Here is a 15153-nt window from a genome sequence, read left to right on the forward strand (position 1 = left end):
AACATTATTGATTATGTTGAAGCCATTATTTAACGACCAAATCCTGCTTGAATGTGCCTCTTTCCGATTCGCTGCCTTGCATCTGCATCCTCTGGAGCGAAGCATTTGGCATTGTTCGCACATTACACGGTTTCATTAAACCATTTTTTATGCAAGCATAATAAATAAATAAATTTTTTAACATTTGAAGAAAAATTATTTATTTTTTCAAGTCATAAAAATCGTATTCCCTACCTGAACTGAACAGCATATACTTTGGTTAAGATATTTCTTCGGCCTTTTTATTCCCTTTTTTGAAATGGATTTCGTACTTTCCATCTTTTTCCCTCCATTTGGGGTGAAGTTTGGGGACGGTTTTGCGTTGGCTTTTTCAACCCGGCCCCGAAAAGATAGGAAAGTTTGTAAAATTTTAACTCCACCCCTATAACTTTCGGACTCCCAGTTTTACAGTGGCACTTTAAAGGCATTTAAAGCGGAAAGTCCGTGAAGACTGGTGCTGTTTTTTGGCTTTGAAGAACAAAGTTTTTCCCTGGCAAGTGCTTTATGGTAATTTAAAATCGATTACTCTCGGAGCTCTTGTCTAATTTGTGCCCTTCTTTTGAACTTTTGTTCACCTTTGCTGGCAGGAAAACCAAACAGCTTTTGTGGGTGGGGTCGTCGTTTTTTCCTTTTTTTTTTATTTTAGGTTCTTGGAGATTCTTTGTGCATTTCAAGTTCTGGGTGTGGCAGCTCCAAAATGCGTTAATGTGGGTATTTGGGTGAAGTTTGGCAACAATGTGACGAGGGAACTTAAAGGTTCTTGACTGGGTTCCATTTAAGGCAAACATTTGAATGTATATATCCATATCGCTCCTTAATATTTTCAAACTTGTATGTTTTTTTTTATCTTTTTCTTTTCTTTTTACCAGTCCTCATGTTCATAAAATAAGGTAATTATAATGGAAATACATTTGTTTTGTGGTTTTAAAAGGTTTGTTCAATCGTTTTTTATATTTAAGTTGAATTGTCATTAAGAACACTGCAAATATAGTTATATTTCTTTATGTAAATTTAAGTACCGGCTGGTTGGCACCTCTGGCAAGTGGCCACCTTAAATTTCTTGCACATGTTTGCGTTGTTTTTTCAAGTCAAAAGCTGCATCCTTCCCCCTTTTCCCGGTGGCCATGTGGTTTTTATATGCAGCTGTTTGTTGAAAAAACCGCAGGACAAGAAATTATATATACGCGATGCGATTGATGACCTTCCGAAGAGATCTCAAAGGGGAGCTCAAAAAAGAAAAGGGGAGTTCCCCCTGGCACGTACCAAACCGAAGTACTGCCGATCTTTTGTTTTCTTTTTATCAGTCTACCTGGCAGGTGTTTGACTTGCAGCCTGTTTCGTAAATTACAGGAAAAAGTTTCCACTTCCTTCATTGCGGTTAGTGTCACATGGTTATTTTTCAAGTTTTCATTATTTGTCTTCCGTTTAGAAAAGCCATTTATAAGTAGGTCAAATAATTTCATATCTTATCAGTTCTTTTTTGTTTGCTCATGGACATAGGACAAACATTTGATTTGATGGCCTCGCATGCCAGCAGGTTGCGCTCTTATAGAATGTAGTCAACATAACAAAATTCTTATCAGTGGAAAATAATAAAAGTGAATCAAAGCCATGCGCTTGTTTTCCTTGGAAATAAAATTACATTTTATATATTCCAGTGAATTCACGTAAACATACAGGCTGATAATAGGTGACCTCAATACAGTTGAAAAACAAGAAGTTAGACTTTGAACCTAGGTCTGACGATATAGATTCTTTTTAAAAAATACCTTTTCTCCAAACTTTAAAAATAAAGAATTTTACAAAAAGTTAAATCACTTTGTATAGAACCCTTTGACAACAGTTCTCAAACATTAACAATATTTATACATCCTTCAACAGGGAAATAAAATTGAAGAGTAATGTTTAATAATTAAGTATTCTAATATTCATTTCTCGCAAAGATACTACAAAAAGCTAAATGACTTAAAAAATTCATTGGGTCTGCATTGCTACAACGATAATTAACGAGAAATCAAAGCGCTAACTAATTTGACCTTCGAGCACCAACAACAATTACAACACATGACCATAGAGACAGGGAAACTTGACTCACAGAAAATAAATAAATTGAATGAGCGGTGCAATATATAGAAACAGAAAATTAATATAGTTTGCAATATTAGGTGTCCAAAAATGTAACTCATGTTTAATGGCGCCACAATTTTCTGACCCTGACATACATTGCCATTATAATAAAAACTAGTCACCCAATCTCTCCCCCGCCCGAAGTATCATTTTCAGAACTGTTGTACACAGCTCCCATTCAGCGGGTAATTTGTTTTTATTATTTTAGTTTGGGATATCAGCAAACACAAAATGTGAGGGGGCGGTCGAAACAAGGCAGACAGCGTGGCAGGCAGGCAGAGTCATAAAATAAAAAAGGAAAGGCGAGCAGAAACAACACGCAAATAATATTGCAAAAAAGAGAGGGAAAAGAATAATAATAAAAGCGGTTCGCGTGGGCGTTGTCTGCCATTACACAGAAAGAAAAGTCCTAAACAAAATGAAAATAAAACTCCAGATATTCGTATGACACTGATCTATTAGTATGAAGCACCTAACAACCATTTTTGTTTTTTTTTTAACTAATTGAATGTATATTATTGTATTGTATGGGGGGAAAAGTGTAGTGTTTGTGCTTTTTAAGTTGATTAAAAGCGCGAGGTGCCGATGGCTATATGGTCCCCCGTAGCCCCCTTTATATTGTTGTGTAGGCCCCATAATTGTGTCAACTTTTCTCAGTTTACGTTTGTGTATACTATGGAAGCGAAATGTGTGTCACGCCTCCACGGGCATGCAAAAAGTATGAAATAAATATATGATATAAATAGCGCAGCCAGTCTCTAATTAGCTAATCGATTTTTGTGCCGCCCTTTAGAAATAATAATCAATGGAGAAAAATATATGCAGTGTACAGCTTTTAATTGAAAGTACCTTAAAAGTTATGTATGTATGCCAAGCCAGTAAAAGGTTTGAAAACATATAATTCGAGACGTTCAATCGAACAGATAAATACCCTTTATTGTCGTCCTGAAAAATTTCTGGAATTCTGTCTGGGCCCATTTAAAAGGTCTTCACTAGACATATACATTTCGCATTAAGGACATGTGTATTAACGTACACATATTAGGATAGACAGCAGACAAAGTGGATGGTGTAGGCCTTAGAATGGGATCCCTAATGGAAATGACTTTGACTTTCTGATGTTTGGCTGCAAAACCGCAATTTACGGGAATAGCCAACAATAGACCACTCATATTTTTGGCGACAGACTGTGAGTTCAATATCTTTTAAATGGACTTGTTTTCTTGAGCCTCTACTCCCATGGTACGCTCTTTATGTATATCCAAGAGTGCTGTGCTGTCTGCGCTCCCAAATTGACCAAACGAATCCTAGGACATCCTTGAAATAGCCAAAAAATAAGGTTACAAAAACAAGACGAAGGTGACTCAAAAAAAGATTTGATTTCCTTAAATAGACTACACAATAATATAAAAACAATATTTTGTATTGGCTTACTGTACATTTCTTATTGCGAGAAAAGTACGATTTCATTTGATATTCAATAGGTTCTAGTTTACATCGTTTGGCTTTTTGTTTTCAGGCTCGAACCCATTACTTTCTCTCTCTCATGCCAGACATTTTCTCGCCAGCTTTTCATTGCCACACGCACATTTCCCTTAAACTGCAAATGCCCAGTGACGTTTAAATACTGAAAATAAAATTCATTGCCCGTTATTGATTAACAATAAATTGTCGACGTCGTTGTCTCTGACGCTATCGTTGTTATAGCTCATGTTGTTGTTTGTCGGCTTGACCGGCGAAATGAGCGACCTGTGGGGCGATATATAAACTTATGTATATGTATATCTTTTTGGAAAGGGGCGCTGGCCAAAGGGTGGAAAATCGGGGAGGAGGCAGATGCCACATGGAGCTTTTGTCTGGCTGTCTGTTGGGGCTGTCATGGTTGCAGATACATGTGTATATATAGATACGGATACACACGCACGCGGGATACGGATAGATACATATTTCGAAGTGGGGAGGTTGGGCGGATGCGCACACGTGCATGCATAAACAACAACCATGCGATGCCACATAGCGGCACTGCTTATATAATGTACTGCAATTTTGTTTGAAGTTGCCAGACCGAGCTAGAATGTACATACGTATATATGTATATGTACCTAAGGCCAACGCCGAGTGTGAGAGCAGGCCAAAAACCCATTCGATTTAATGTGGCGCTTGTCTAGCCAAAAATGTTAACGCTAGACTGAGTACCTCCCTCTCTATATGGGTCTATTGAAGCTTTAACCTGCAGCTAATCCGCCTCAACGGTGATTTTCAATGCCCATGGCGAGTACGCTTTAATTAGAGAATACCCGAGTGACGGACATTTTCAGTCATTCTTTAATTCGAGCCGCAGGCCTTGGGGTTGGTATCGATTTTCCTGGCTGGCTTTTCCCACCTCCTTACTCCCCGCGAGGAAAGCTGTCGTCAGCGCTGTTTATGCTAATGAAGTCACATTGTCGTTGACTTGCGTCTACGCCCACCAAAAATAGAAGTAGCAAAATGAATGGCATCACATTAAATACAAAGTGAAAAAAGTATTTTAAAAAAAGCCCTGAAACGTGCCTTGCATGATTAATTAGCATAATAAACAAATATAACGAAAGCCACCCCGAACACAAAAAGTAAAGCAAGACCAACAGGGAAAGAGGTGTTGCATATCAATGATGAAATTGTCTCAGTGAGAGGGCCAAAAAATCCCAGTGTGGGAATAATTGCACAAACAGATAAAATTAGAAAACTTGTAAGTTGTGCTCGACGGTTCGAAGAAAGTATTGCATAATGAGAGTTCACTATAAAAAATCAACAAACAACTAAACATATTTTTTAACTCATTCAAAGATTAAGAATGCTTTTTAAGAGTCTCGGGTACAACATAATTGGGGAAGCAGTCGTCGTTGCCAACTGCCTAAACCAAAACCAGTGAACACACTATTTAATATTTATCATTAAACAATTCTGAAATCAGTTAAATATTTATCATAGCTATAGTACAATATAAATTAGAGTAACTGTAGAAAGTAAGACTTATTGACATGTACCTTAGCTCTATTATTCAAAACCATCATACTTTTTGGCATTGAACTGCATTTTTATTCTCGCCCGTCATGAAGATCATAAAATTTTAGTCCCCGCATTTTTGTTTTAACAATTGGTTTTGTTTTTGTGGTTATGTTGCTTATTTATGTTTTTACCATTCTCTTCTTTTCTTTCTTGTTACAGACTCAAACTAGAAAACACTTTCAAAACTGTACATAAAAAGGCGCGAGTGTTGTAAAAACATAATAACTGCGAATTCCTCTAAAACACTTTCCAAAACTGGCCCGAGGCGCGTGCAATATGCGCAACGGTGTTTGGGAACGAGCGCGTGCCACGGAACGCACTGAATCGGAACGGAACGGTGGGAGTCTATAATGCAACACCAAGCAGAATTCGAATTCGAAGCAGAACCCGAAACCGAAAATCTAGGGAGAAAGGAAAACATTTGGAAAATGTTGTTTCCGCACACTGAAGAAAATGCATCGTTTTCTTAACATCCAGCAAAATATCAAACTACGCAACTATCATCAGTTACTTTTGTATTTTGTCGCTGCTGCTGAAGGAAGAGCGGAAGTGAGAGGCAGAGGAACCGGAACCGGAAAGAGAAGCGGTCGCAACGGAAGAAGCAGAAGAGGGAGCAGAGCAGCAGCAGCAGCAGCAGTTACAGTAACGTTTAAGGCAAACGAAACGTAACGCCACGAAGAGTAGTTGAAGCATAATATTATTCTATTAGCCCAATACATTAACCCAACGCTGCCACTGTTCCTAAGACATCAACAACAACCAGAAGAAGAAACCATTTAAACTAAAAGTAGACCATAGTCGTAAACCGTAACGCAATCGCCTCCACACAAGAAACAACACAGAAACACAAATTCTATGCCAATTTTTGATCATCAAATCGTTTAGCACCTATCATAGACTCGCCCACATAGACGCCCCATCAAAAGTCAAAATCTCTAACGGCACTACCAACTAAAACGACAAAAAGCAATCGTTGTTTTAGAACCCAAAAACTCCCAAAAAACACCGATCTCGCCCCCTTTTACCACGCACACCAAAAACAACACAACAAAATAGACAAAAATAAGAAAGGCTGGCCAAGGAAAGCGGAAAAATATGGCCACACCCCAAGTCAAGGACTTGGTGTTGCGCTCGCCCGCTGGCTCCTCCGACGTCATTTCCTTCGCCTGGCCCCTGCAGATCGGACACGGACAGGACAAGCACGATAATGGCATCGACATTATCGACACCATTAAGTTCGTGTGCGATGAACTGCCATCGATGTCATCGGCCTTCGAGGAGACCAATCTCCACCAAATTGACACTGCCTGCTATAAGACTATGACCGGTCTGGTCGATCGCTTCAACAAGGCCGTCGACAGCATCGTTGCATTGGTGAGTGGTTTCTTTTTTTAATTTGTGGCAGTATTTCCAGCAAAAGAAAATTATTAGAAAGGAAAACCAAAGAAAACACTATTAATTCACTTTTTTTTCTAAATGTCACAGACTATAAATTTGTTGCAAATTTAAATACTGATTGTATTTCAGATTTGCTTTCAGCATTTCAAAAATCTAATAGAGTTGCCAAATAAACCTTTTTCGCTTTCAAAGGGTTTCTGAATGTTCATTTCTTAATATTGTTCTTTTGCAAAAAATACTATGAGATTTTGAGCTGAGCTCAATGTTTATTCATCTCGCAGGAAAAAGGAACTTCACTGCCCGCCGAGCGCCTGAATAAGTTCGCTCACCCTAGCCTTCTAAGACACATTTTGCAATTAGTTTACAATGCTGCCGTTCTCGATCCGGATAAACTCAACCAGTATGAGCCCTTCTCGCCAGAGGTTTACGGCGAGACGAGCTACGAGTTGGTGCAGCAGATGCTTAAGCACGTCACCGTCAGCAAGGAGGACACGTTCATCGATCTCGGCTCGGGAGTGGGCCAGGTGGTCCTCCAGATGGCCGGCTCCTTTCCCCTGAAAACCTGCATTGGCATTGAGAAGGCGGACACTCCGGCGCGATATGCCGAGCGCATGGACGTGTTCTTCCGCCAGTATATGGGATGGTTCGGCAAACGCTTTTGCGAGTACAAGCTGATAAAGGGGGATTTTCTGGTCGATGAGCATCGTGAGAAGATCACCTCCTCAACTTTGGTTTTTGTTAACAACTTTGCCTTTGGGCCGACGGTGGACCATCAGCTGAAGGAACGATTCGCAGACCTTCGAGACGGAGCTCGGGTCGTGTCCTCCAAGTCGTTCTGTCCTCTGAACTTTCGGATCACGGACAGGTTGGTTGAAGTCTCAGAAACCCAAGACCTTTTGAAAGACATTTCTAACTCCTTTCTATTTCTTGCAGAAACCTGAGCGACATTGGCACCATTATGCACGTCAGCGAGATTCCACCACTCAAGGGTTCCGTTTCCTGGACCTGCAAGCCCGTTTCGTATTATCTGCATGTGATCGATCGCACCATTTTGGAGCGATACTTTCAGCGCCTAAAAACGAAGGGCGGAAACGATCACGAGAGCGTGGGTAAGTTCTGAAGGACAATGGGAGGCGGAGATAAAGGACGCAACATTCGGAAATCAAGCCAGGAAATACTACACAAAAAGAACAGTCATTTTCGTCCCCATACAATTTTTCCAACCAATCAATCACTGTCAAAATCAAGCATTTTTTTTTCATTTATTATGATTTTTTCAATCACTTTTGGAATGAAAATAAGTTTTTGTTTGTTTTAAAATCACAAAATCGATTTAACCTTGAATTATATTTTTTTCGATGCTTAATAGTCAGTTTATAAGAAATACTTTTAGTAATGTATTCTTATTTTTATTCTTCTTCAGCCTTAAGAGATTATATGATAGTTCAGTTAGTCCTATTATATACTTAGGAGGATTACATCTTGAAAATGTAATCACAGTATATGGTTAAGAGGAAAGCCTAAAATTCTGGTTTAGAATAGTTAAACAATATATTTAGATAATTGTTTTTTATTTTTTTAACAGATTGAGAAGTCATGAGCATTTCGGGTTAAACCTAAAATGTATACTTTATAAACTATAAGCCAGGTCACTGTGAAATAGTTTTGTAAATATTTACTTTAGCCTCTTGAGCTAACTATTTTAATTGATAAAAGAAATACCATTAAGACAGTTGGTAAATTTGCCAAGGAATTTAAGGAAAGCACAACGTATCCTTACTTTATGAAATGTTGGCTTTTATTTTGTATTAAAGACCGGTTCTTCTTTATCTTTTAGGGACTGTTCGCACCACACGAGATCGCGCTAAGAGAGAGGCGAATGTTGGTCAGCACCATCATAACAACCACCATAACAACAGCAACAATCACGCCAACAATAACAACCATCAGCGGGAGCGGGATCAGTCGAACGGAGCTGCCGCTACCGCCGCCCATCAGCAGCGCCATCAATCGCAGTCGCCGGCCAATGTCAGCGGTGGCGGAATAGCAGCTGCCAGTGGGCAACCGGCTGCCTCCAAAACACGCCAGCAACTGCAACAGCAGCACCATCAACAACAGCATCAGCAACAACAGCAGCAACGCAGCCTGGACATGGAAAGCAGCACGGAGAGCGATGGCGAGGCAACAAATGGCAATGGTGGCAACACCACCACGGCCACGAATACAACATCTGCCTCAAATGGCCCCATGACCAGGAAGGTATGGTCCGATTGGTGCAGTTCAAAGGGCAAGAGTTCGCAGTCGGACGACGAGGAGAACAATAACTCGAACAGCAATGGCGGTAGTAATGGGGGAAGCATGGTAGGGGGAGCAGTAGGCCGCCAAGCACGAGCTACAACCCAGAAAAAGCGGAAAAAGTTGACCAGGAAAGCCGCGATAGCGAGCAAATCGGCTGCAGCTGCCCAAAGGGAAGCGGAGGCTGTGGCAGCAGCGGCGGCGGCAGCGGTGGTCAGCAAGGACTCCAGCTCCAAGGAGGATCAACCAAGGGCTGCTAGCGCGGGACCTGGTCGCAAAGGACGTATGAAGAAGGGGGCACGCGGCAGGAAGTCCTTGAAGATAGTAGGACTGGAAGCACTGCATAAGCAAACGGTTTTGAGTACCTCCCTGGATACCATGACCAAGAAGCTGCCAGCAGCTCCTGGAACGGTGGACCAACAGCTAACAGCTCTCCTTACAGAAAACATGGCTCATACGGAGTTGGATATTCCAGCGGCGCCCCAGGATACGCCCTATGCCCTGCAGATCCTCCTGGATGTGTTCCGCTCTCAGTACACGTCGATGATTGAGCACATGAAGTCCAGTGCCTATGTCCCCCAGGTTCAAAAGCAGATAGCTCAAGAGCAGGAGCGTATGGCCAGGCTAAAGAACCGAGCCAGTCAGTTGGATAAGCAGATAAAGGTGCTGATTGATGACAGTGTTGCTTTGCTCAAAGTGCGCATGAACGAGCTGGGCATACATGTAAATTCACCCAACGATTTGATCGCTCAGGCGAAGGAGATTGTAGGTAGACACAAGGATCTGCAGCACACTGCAAGCAGGATGCGGAACGAAGTTACCTTCTACGAGGGAGAGCAGAAGATACTTCTGAACAAGCAGTTGAAGAACCTTACCGAATACCAGAAACTCTGTGGAACGGTTAATGGAAAGGTCAAGCTGGAGGTTCCCCCGGAACTTTCTGAGACAACTGCCCAGGAGCTGGTGCTGAAGGAAATTGCCAATACGCTTAGCCAACGCAAGAAACTTTACGCCCAGGTGTCTACCATCGAACAGGAGACCACGGTGCTGCAGAAGACAGCGGAAGAGAGAACCACTGCAGCGACGCTTTTGGCGCAAGGAACAAACATGATCGTGTCATCCGGATCTTCTTCCTCCTCATCCTCCTCCACAGCCATCACTACGAATTCAGTGACCATAAATAATAAATTAAATTCCGTGAAGAACTCTCGTCGCAGTCGGGAGCACCGTGCTCGTTCCCAGGAGTGGCCGGAGGTTCCCGAAGTGGGCAAGATCCAGGAAAGCAATCCGGAAGTGCTGGCACAGAAAATTGTAGAGACATGCCGCCAAATTGAAGCTGGCAAGTTCCAGGGAGCCGGTGCGCAAACTTACCAAGTGAATGGCAAGAACAAAACCATTTTAGAGGCGCCGCCACCACCTCCGCCGTCTGCTCCAGTAATCATTAAGTCCTCACCTAGCCACCATTACAAAGATAGCACTCTGATGCCAGCACCCAAGCAACAACAGCAACAACAGGTCACTCTTTCGCAGCTGCCCAAGTGCGAGCTACCCGGGCTGTCGGCCAGTCGCAAGCAGGAATCGCCCAAGGTTGCCAATTTTGAGGATCGTTTGAAGAGCATCATCACAACGGCCTTGAACGAGGATCAGGAGCAGCGCAGCAAGGCAGTGGATTCATCGCCATCTCCCTCCCCTCTCCACAGTCCGGCGCCCAAGCGATCAAAGCAGCAGCAGGCTGCGGTGGTGAACCCCGCGCAGTCGCTACCCAACAATCTGCATAACATCATCACCGTGTCCACGCAGGGCTTGATGCATCTGAACGCGAACACAACTATATCGCCAATAACACCACCGCTGCCAGGCCCAGGGGCAGGAGCCACCGCTTCCACGGCGCCGCCCCCGCCAGCAAATCTTCCATATGGAGCGTACGGCGGTGCGGTGGGCAAGGCCACTGGATCGGGCAAGTACCAGGCAGCTAAGGAACCAAAGTATTCGCCCGTTAGGCAGGCGCCACCACCACCACCTCCTCCACCCTCCCACATGGCTGCGTTGTATGCAGCTGGACAGCAGACAAATCCGGCGGATCTGGGCTACCAGAGGCGTCGCAGCTCCGTAAGCGCCAGTAGTTATGAACACTACATGGTGCAGCAGCAGCATCAGCTTCAACAACAGCAGCTCATGTTGGCAGCAGCTGCTCATGCGGCACAACGACAGCACATACGGGCAGAGGAGCAACAACAACAGCATCATCACCAGCAGCAACACCATCAGCAGCATCGGTTGCAGCAGCATGTACAGCATCAGCATCCACATCCGCATGCGCATCATCCCAATGAGTTCAAAGCACCGCCGGCTGATGCTCACCTCCAGCGTTCGGGTAGCCGAGAGCAATTAGTAGTGGAGCCACAGCAGCAACCACTGGAGCTGCTGCCCCGAGCAAGTTCCGCCAACTCGGATTACGGCGGTTATCGCATCCGTCCGCCAAGCAGGCCAAGCTCCAACTCATCGCAGCCGGATTACACTCAGGTTTCACCCGCAAAAATGGCCCTGCGTCGCCATCTGTCGCAGGAGAAGCTCAGCCAACACGTGACGCCGCAGGCCACGCCGCCGCTTCCAGGACATGGAGGACCTCCCACTTCAGGCAAGACTATTGGCGACTTGGTTAACGGGGAAATCGAGCGAACTCTGGAGATCTCGCATCAGAGCATCATCAATGCAGCTGTAAACATGAGCACTAGTGGCGCCAACTTCATGGAGCGAGCTTACCTCAATGAGCGATCCAACGATCGCCTGCTGATTAACTTGAATGCCCAGCGACCGGAGAGAGTCCATGTGCGACCGCTCTCCGAGGAGTCCCAGGAAGCACATCCCACCAGCTATGCGCAGGAGAGAGGACCTGGTGTGGGCGCTGGCGGAGCTGCAGCTGTAGGAAACTGTAATCTGGCCACATTGGCGCAAGTGGCCTATGTCCAGAAGGCTCAGGGTGGCGCTCGAGCCAACGCAGGAACAGCACCGCCAACAACCCACTCCGCTGCTGCTCGACCTGGAAGGGATTATCAGCCGGTAGCCCTGCCCCGTGCGGAGCTTAAGGGCAGCATCGAGGCCTATTTCCACGAGGAACAGCAGCAGAAACAGTCGAAGGCGGCAGGGTCGGCGGGAGCAGCATCTTTGCGAGGACCGCGTCTTAATGGTGCCAATCCTCCACTAGAAGGTACATTTAAATTGAGCTAATCAATTTTTAATTAAATATCAATTTCGTTATTACTTGTCAATGAGTTTTGAATATTTGTAGAACAAAAAGATCGTCTTGGGTGTGATAACGATCGAAATTGACTTTATCCATCTTTTTTCGTCTTAAGGTCTAGCTGCCTCGCTGCAGGACCATGTGCGAGCCAGGAAGTATAAGGAGGAGACTGAGGAGCGTCAACGACGCGCAGCAGCAGCCGCCTCTTCGTCTACAGCGGGAGTACCGCCTCCTGGCATGGAACTAGCAGCCCACTATGCTCACCAAGCTCCTCCAGCCCACAGCTATCATCACCATGGAGCCAGCCTTAATGGGACACCGCACAAAGTCGAACGTAAGCAACCAAAAAGGGCTGAAAAACTTTAAATTCTATCACTTTTAAATCATTGATTGGTCTTTCAGTGGGAATAAAACGCAGCTCGCCGCTGGCGCCGCATCAGCAACCGCCGCGTCCGTCAAAGCTGGCCCACTACGAGCCGCCACCGACGCAGCAGCAGCAGCACCATGCCCACCTCTATGCCAACGGGCAAGTGGTGCCGCCGCCTCCAGCTCATGATGCGACCACGCCTTCCCCGACGCCCTCGTCATCGTCATCTTCATGCGGCCGTCGCAGCAACAGTAACAACGGCAAGTTGCTGGTGGATACACCACTACTGATGAGTCCCGAGATCAATTCGCTGCTGGGCGACGAGCGGCCTTTACAGCTGTCGCACCACCCACAGCAACAGCAGATGCTGCACCACCACCAGTCGCAGCAACAACAGCAGCAGCAACATCTGCAGCTGTCCCAGCAGCAACTGAGGGTCCCGCATCTTGGACACGGTCTTGGGCACGGTCACAGCCACAGCAACACGCCAACTTTGGGCGGACAGCGCAATGCCAATGCCGCCGACGATGGTAAGCCCTACGTAGACCAAGCCATAAGCTCGACCAGGGTACCCACACCCAACTATGCACCACAACAAGCACCACCACCAGCACACGTAGCATACTCGCTAGAATCACACATTCTTCACCAGCACAAATACCAAACTCGACAACCCGCCCAAACGGTGGCAGAAGATCTAACCATGAAACGAGCAGAGCAGGAGCCGGATCCGGATTCGGAATCTGAGCCGGAAGAGGAGGCAGTGGAATCCGAAGGTGATGGGTCCGATGGCGGATCCTCATCGTCGAGTTCCAGCTCTAGCTCCGGCTCTGGCTCAGGGTCTAGTTCCAGTTCTGACTCGGCATGATTTGCTTTACACACAGCATACATCTGAAAACAATTATTATACCTACATTTATAACACATTTAGACATTTTACCTATTGTAAATACAACATGGGAAACAACTTATCTTTATTTCTTACTCTTCAACTCATTTTGATTGTTGTGTGTTCTTCGTAGTTTGGTCTTTGTCCCTTGCACGTGTAGTCCACTCTGTATATGTTGCTTACTTTTGTTTCAGTAGCGTTGAATGTTTTGTTTTATTTTATTCAATTATGAATTTGCAATGCTTTTTATATTTTTACTTTGCCATCGACATTAAAATTTGTAAACCTAAGAGGGTGAAAACGAACGGCGAACATGAAAGAAATGACTAAGATATCCTGAAAGACATAACAATTTTAAGTTTATCGCGAGTGACATGTATATCAAAGTTATTGAAACTTTCCCAAGATGTTATGTAGGTATTTCAATTTTCCGTGCCTCAACAAACATTAGTGTATCATGTAAAAAAGCAAACGACCACAAAATCAAAGCCAACAACATCCAACATGCTGAAAGTAATTTAGCTCCTATTTTATCCTAAGCGTCATGCCAAATCAATCATCTCTACCTACTGCATATACAATATGTTACCCAGAGCCACCCGCAGACACAAACACACATATTGAGCTAAGCAGCTTTTTGTAAAAACCATACATAAATATACAACACTCACACACACCCCATAAGCAAACATTTATTTCAAAATTAACCCAAAAAGCAACTTTCTGGAATGTTATTTAATGCATAATTAATTTTCAATTTACTAAAATTCGAACAAAAACTGCAAATGCAAATTGGTAATGCTAAGACCAAAACAACCAAACAAACCAACCAACAAATTATGCCCCATATTTTCCAGCCTTCTTTATTATCCCTTCTATTATGCTCTACTCCATACAGTTAACGATTTGGCAACGCAACGTACTATAACTAATTATGATCCCAGACGTCGCCTTCGCACGACTTTGTCTGGCCCAACGAAACTATCAGCTGCCCATAGTAATCAGAACCTGAACGGATATGTTCTGGCCGATAGTAGTAGTAGTTGCCCCACAGTACCCCAATAACCAATGATCGATTGCATTGAATTGACTTGCATTGAACTGAATTGAATTGAATTGATTGACTTGCATACCTCAAAATTCCTCAAACAAACCAAACGAAAGCAAAACCGAAAACATGTTTGTTGTTGGGCGAAAGAAACAATCTTCTAATTACCATAAATAATAAGCAGAGTACAAAACCTGATGAAAAACAAAGATTTCAAATCAGAAACCTACAAAAGACAACTTTTAATTTTTGCGTTTAATAATTTACCTACTAAAAGTACAGAATTTATATGCCAAAAACCAAATTATAATTAAAAATCCCGAACCAAATTTATGAAATTTTAACGAGCATGAGGTAAGTTCTGTTGCGCCTAATTGGTTTATTTCTTTTTATTATGATTTTTTATTTTACTTTCATTATGCAACCTCTTTGTTTGAACACATACCACACCAAACACATGAAACACCCATAAAAACAAAAGAACACGAAAACTTAACCTCCTGCACGCAAAGCGCAACGCAACTGTACCAAGAAGATTATTTAAATATGGACAAGGCTTAGGACACCGCGCTCTATCGCCTGTGTTATCCCTATGACCCTTTCCGACTGAATTCCTCCAAAAATCCACCAGTACTCACCACATCACCCAAACCCAATTGAAATTTTCGCACTGTTATCAAACACTTTGATGAGATAACTAA

At 43.7% G+C, this 15153-nt stretch overlaps 1 protein-coding gene across 3 annotated transcripts in view; it reads left to right on the plus strand.

The window, feature by feature from the left end:
- LOC108027192 (histone-lysine N-methyltransferase, H3 lysine-79 specific) overlaps positions 1–15153 on the plus strand; it is a 40947-nt gene that overhangs the window by 24247 nt on the left and 1547 nt on the right. For 2 of the 3 annotated variants that reach the window (XM_050888818.1, XM_017098494.3), the window contains 6 exons: positions 5374–6588; positions 6894–7477; positions 7546–7721; positions 8450–12115; positions 12264–12482; positions 12551–13045. In XM_050888818.1, the coding sequence (XP_050744775.1) occupies positions 6310–6588; positions 6894–7477; positions 7546–7721; positions 8450–12115; positions 12264–12482; positions 12551–13045 (5419 nt within the window). In that variant the 5' untranslated portion in view covers positions 5374–6309. Of the gene's footprint in view, positions 1–5373; positions 6589–6893; positions 7478–7545; positions 7722–8449; positions 12116–12263; positions 12483–12550; positions 13046–14302; positions 14807–15153 lie in introns of all 3 variants that reach the window. The other variant, XR_001768314.3, reaches the window with a different exon arrangement.

The sequence above is a fragment of the Drosophila biarmipes genome, chromosome 3R (genome assembly GCF_025231255.1).
Source record: "Drosophila biarmipes strain raj3 chromosome 3R, RU_DBia_V1.1, whole genome shotgun sequence".
In the NCBI taxonomy this organism is placed as follows: Eukaryota; Metazoa; Arthropoda; class Insecta; order Diptera; family Drosophilidae; genus Drosophila; species Drosophila biarmipes.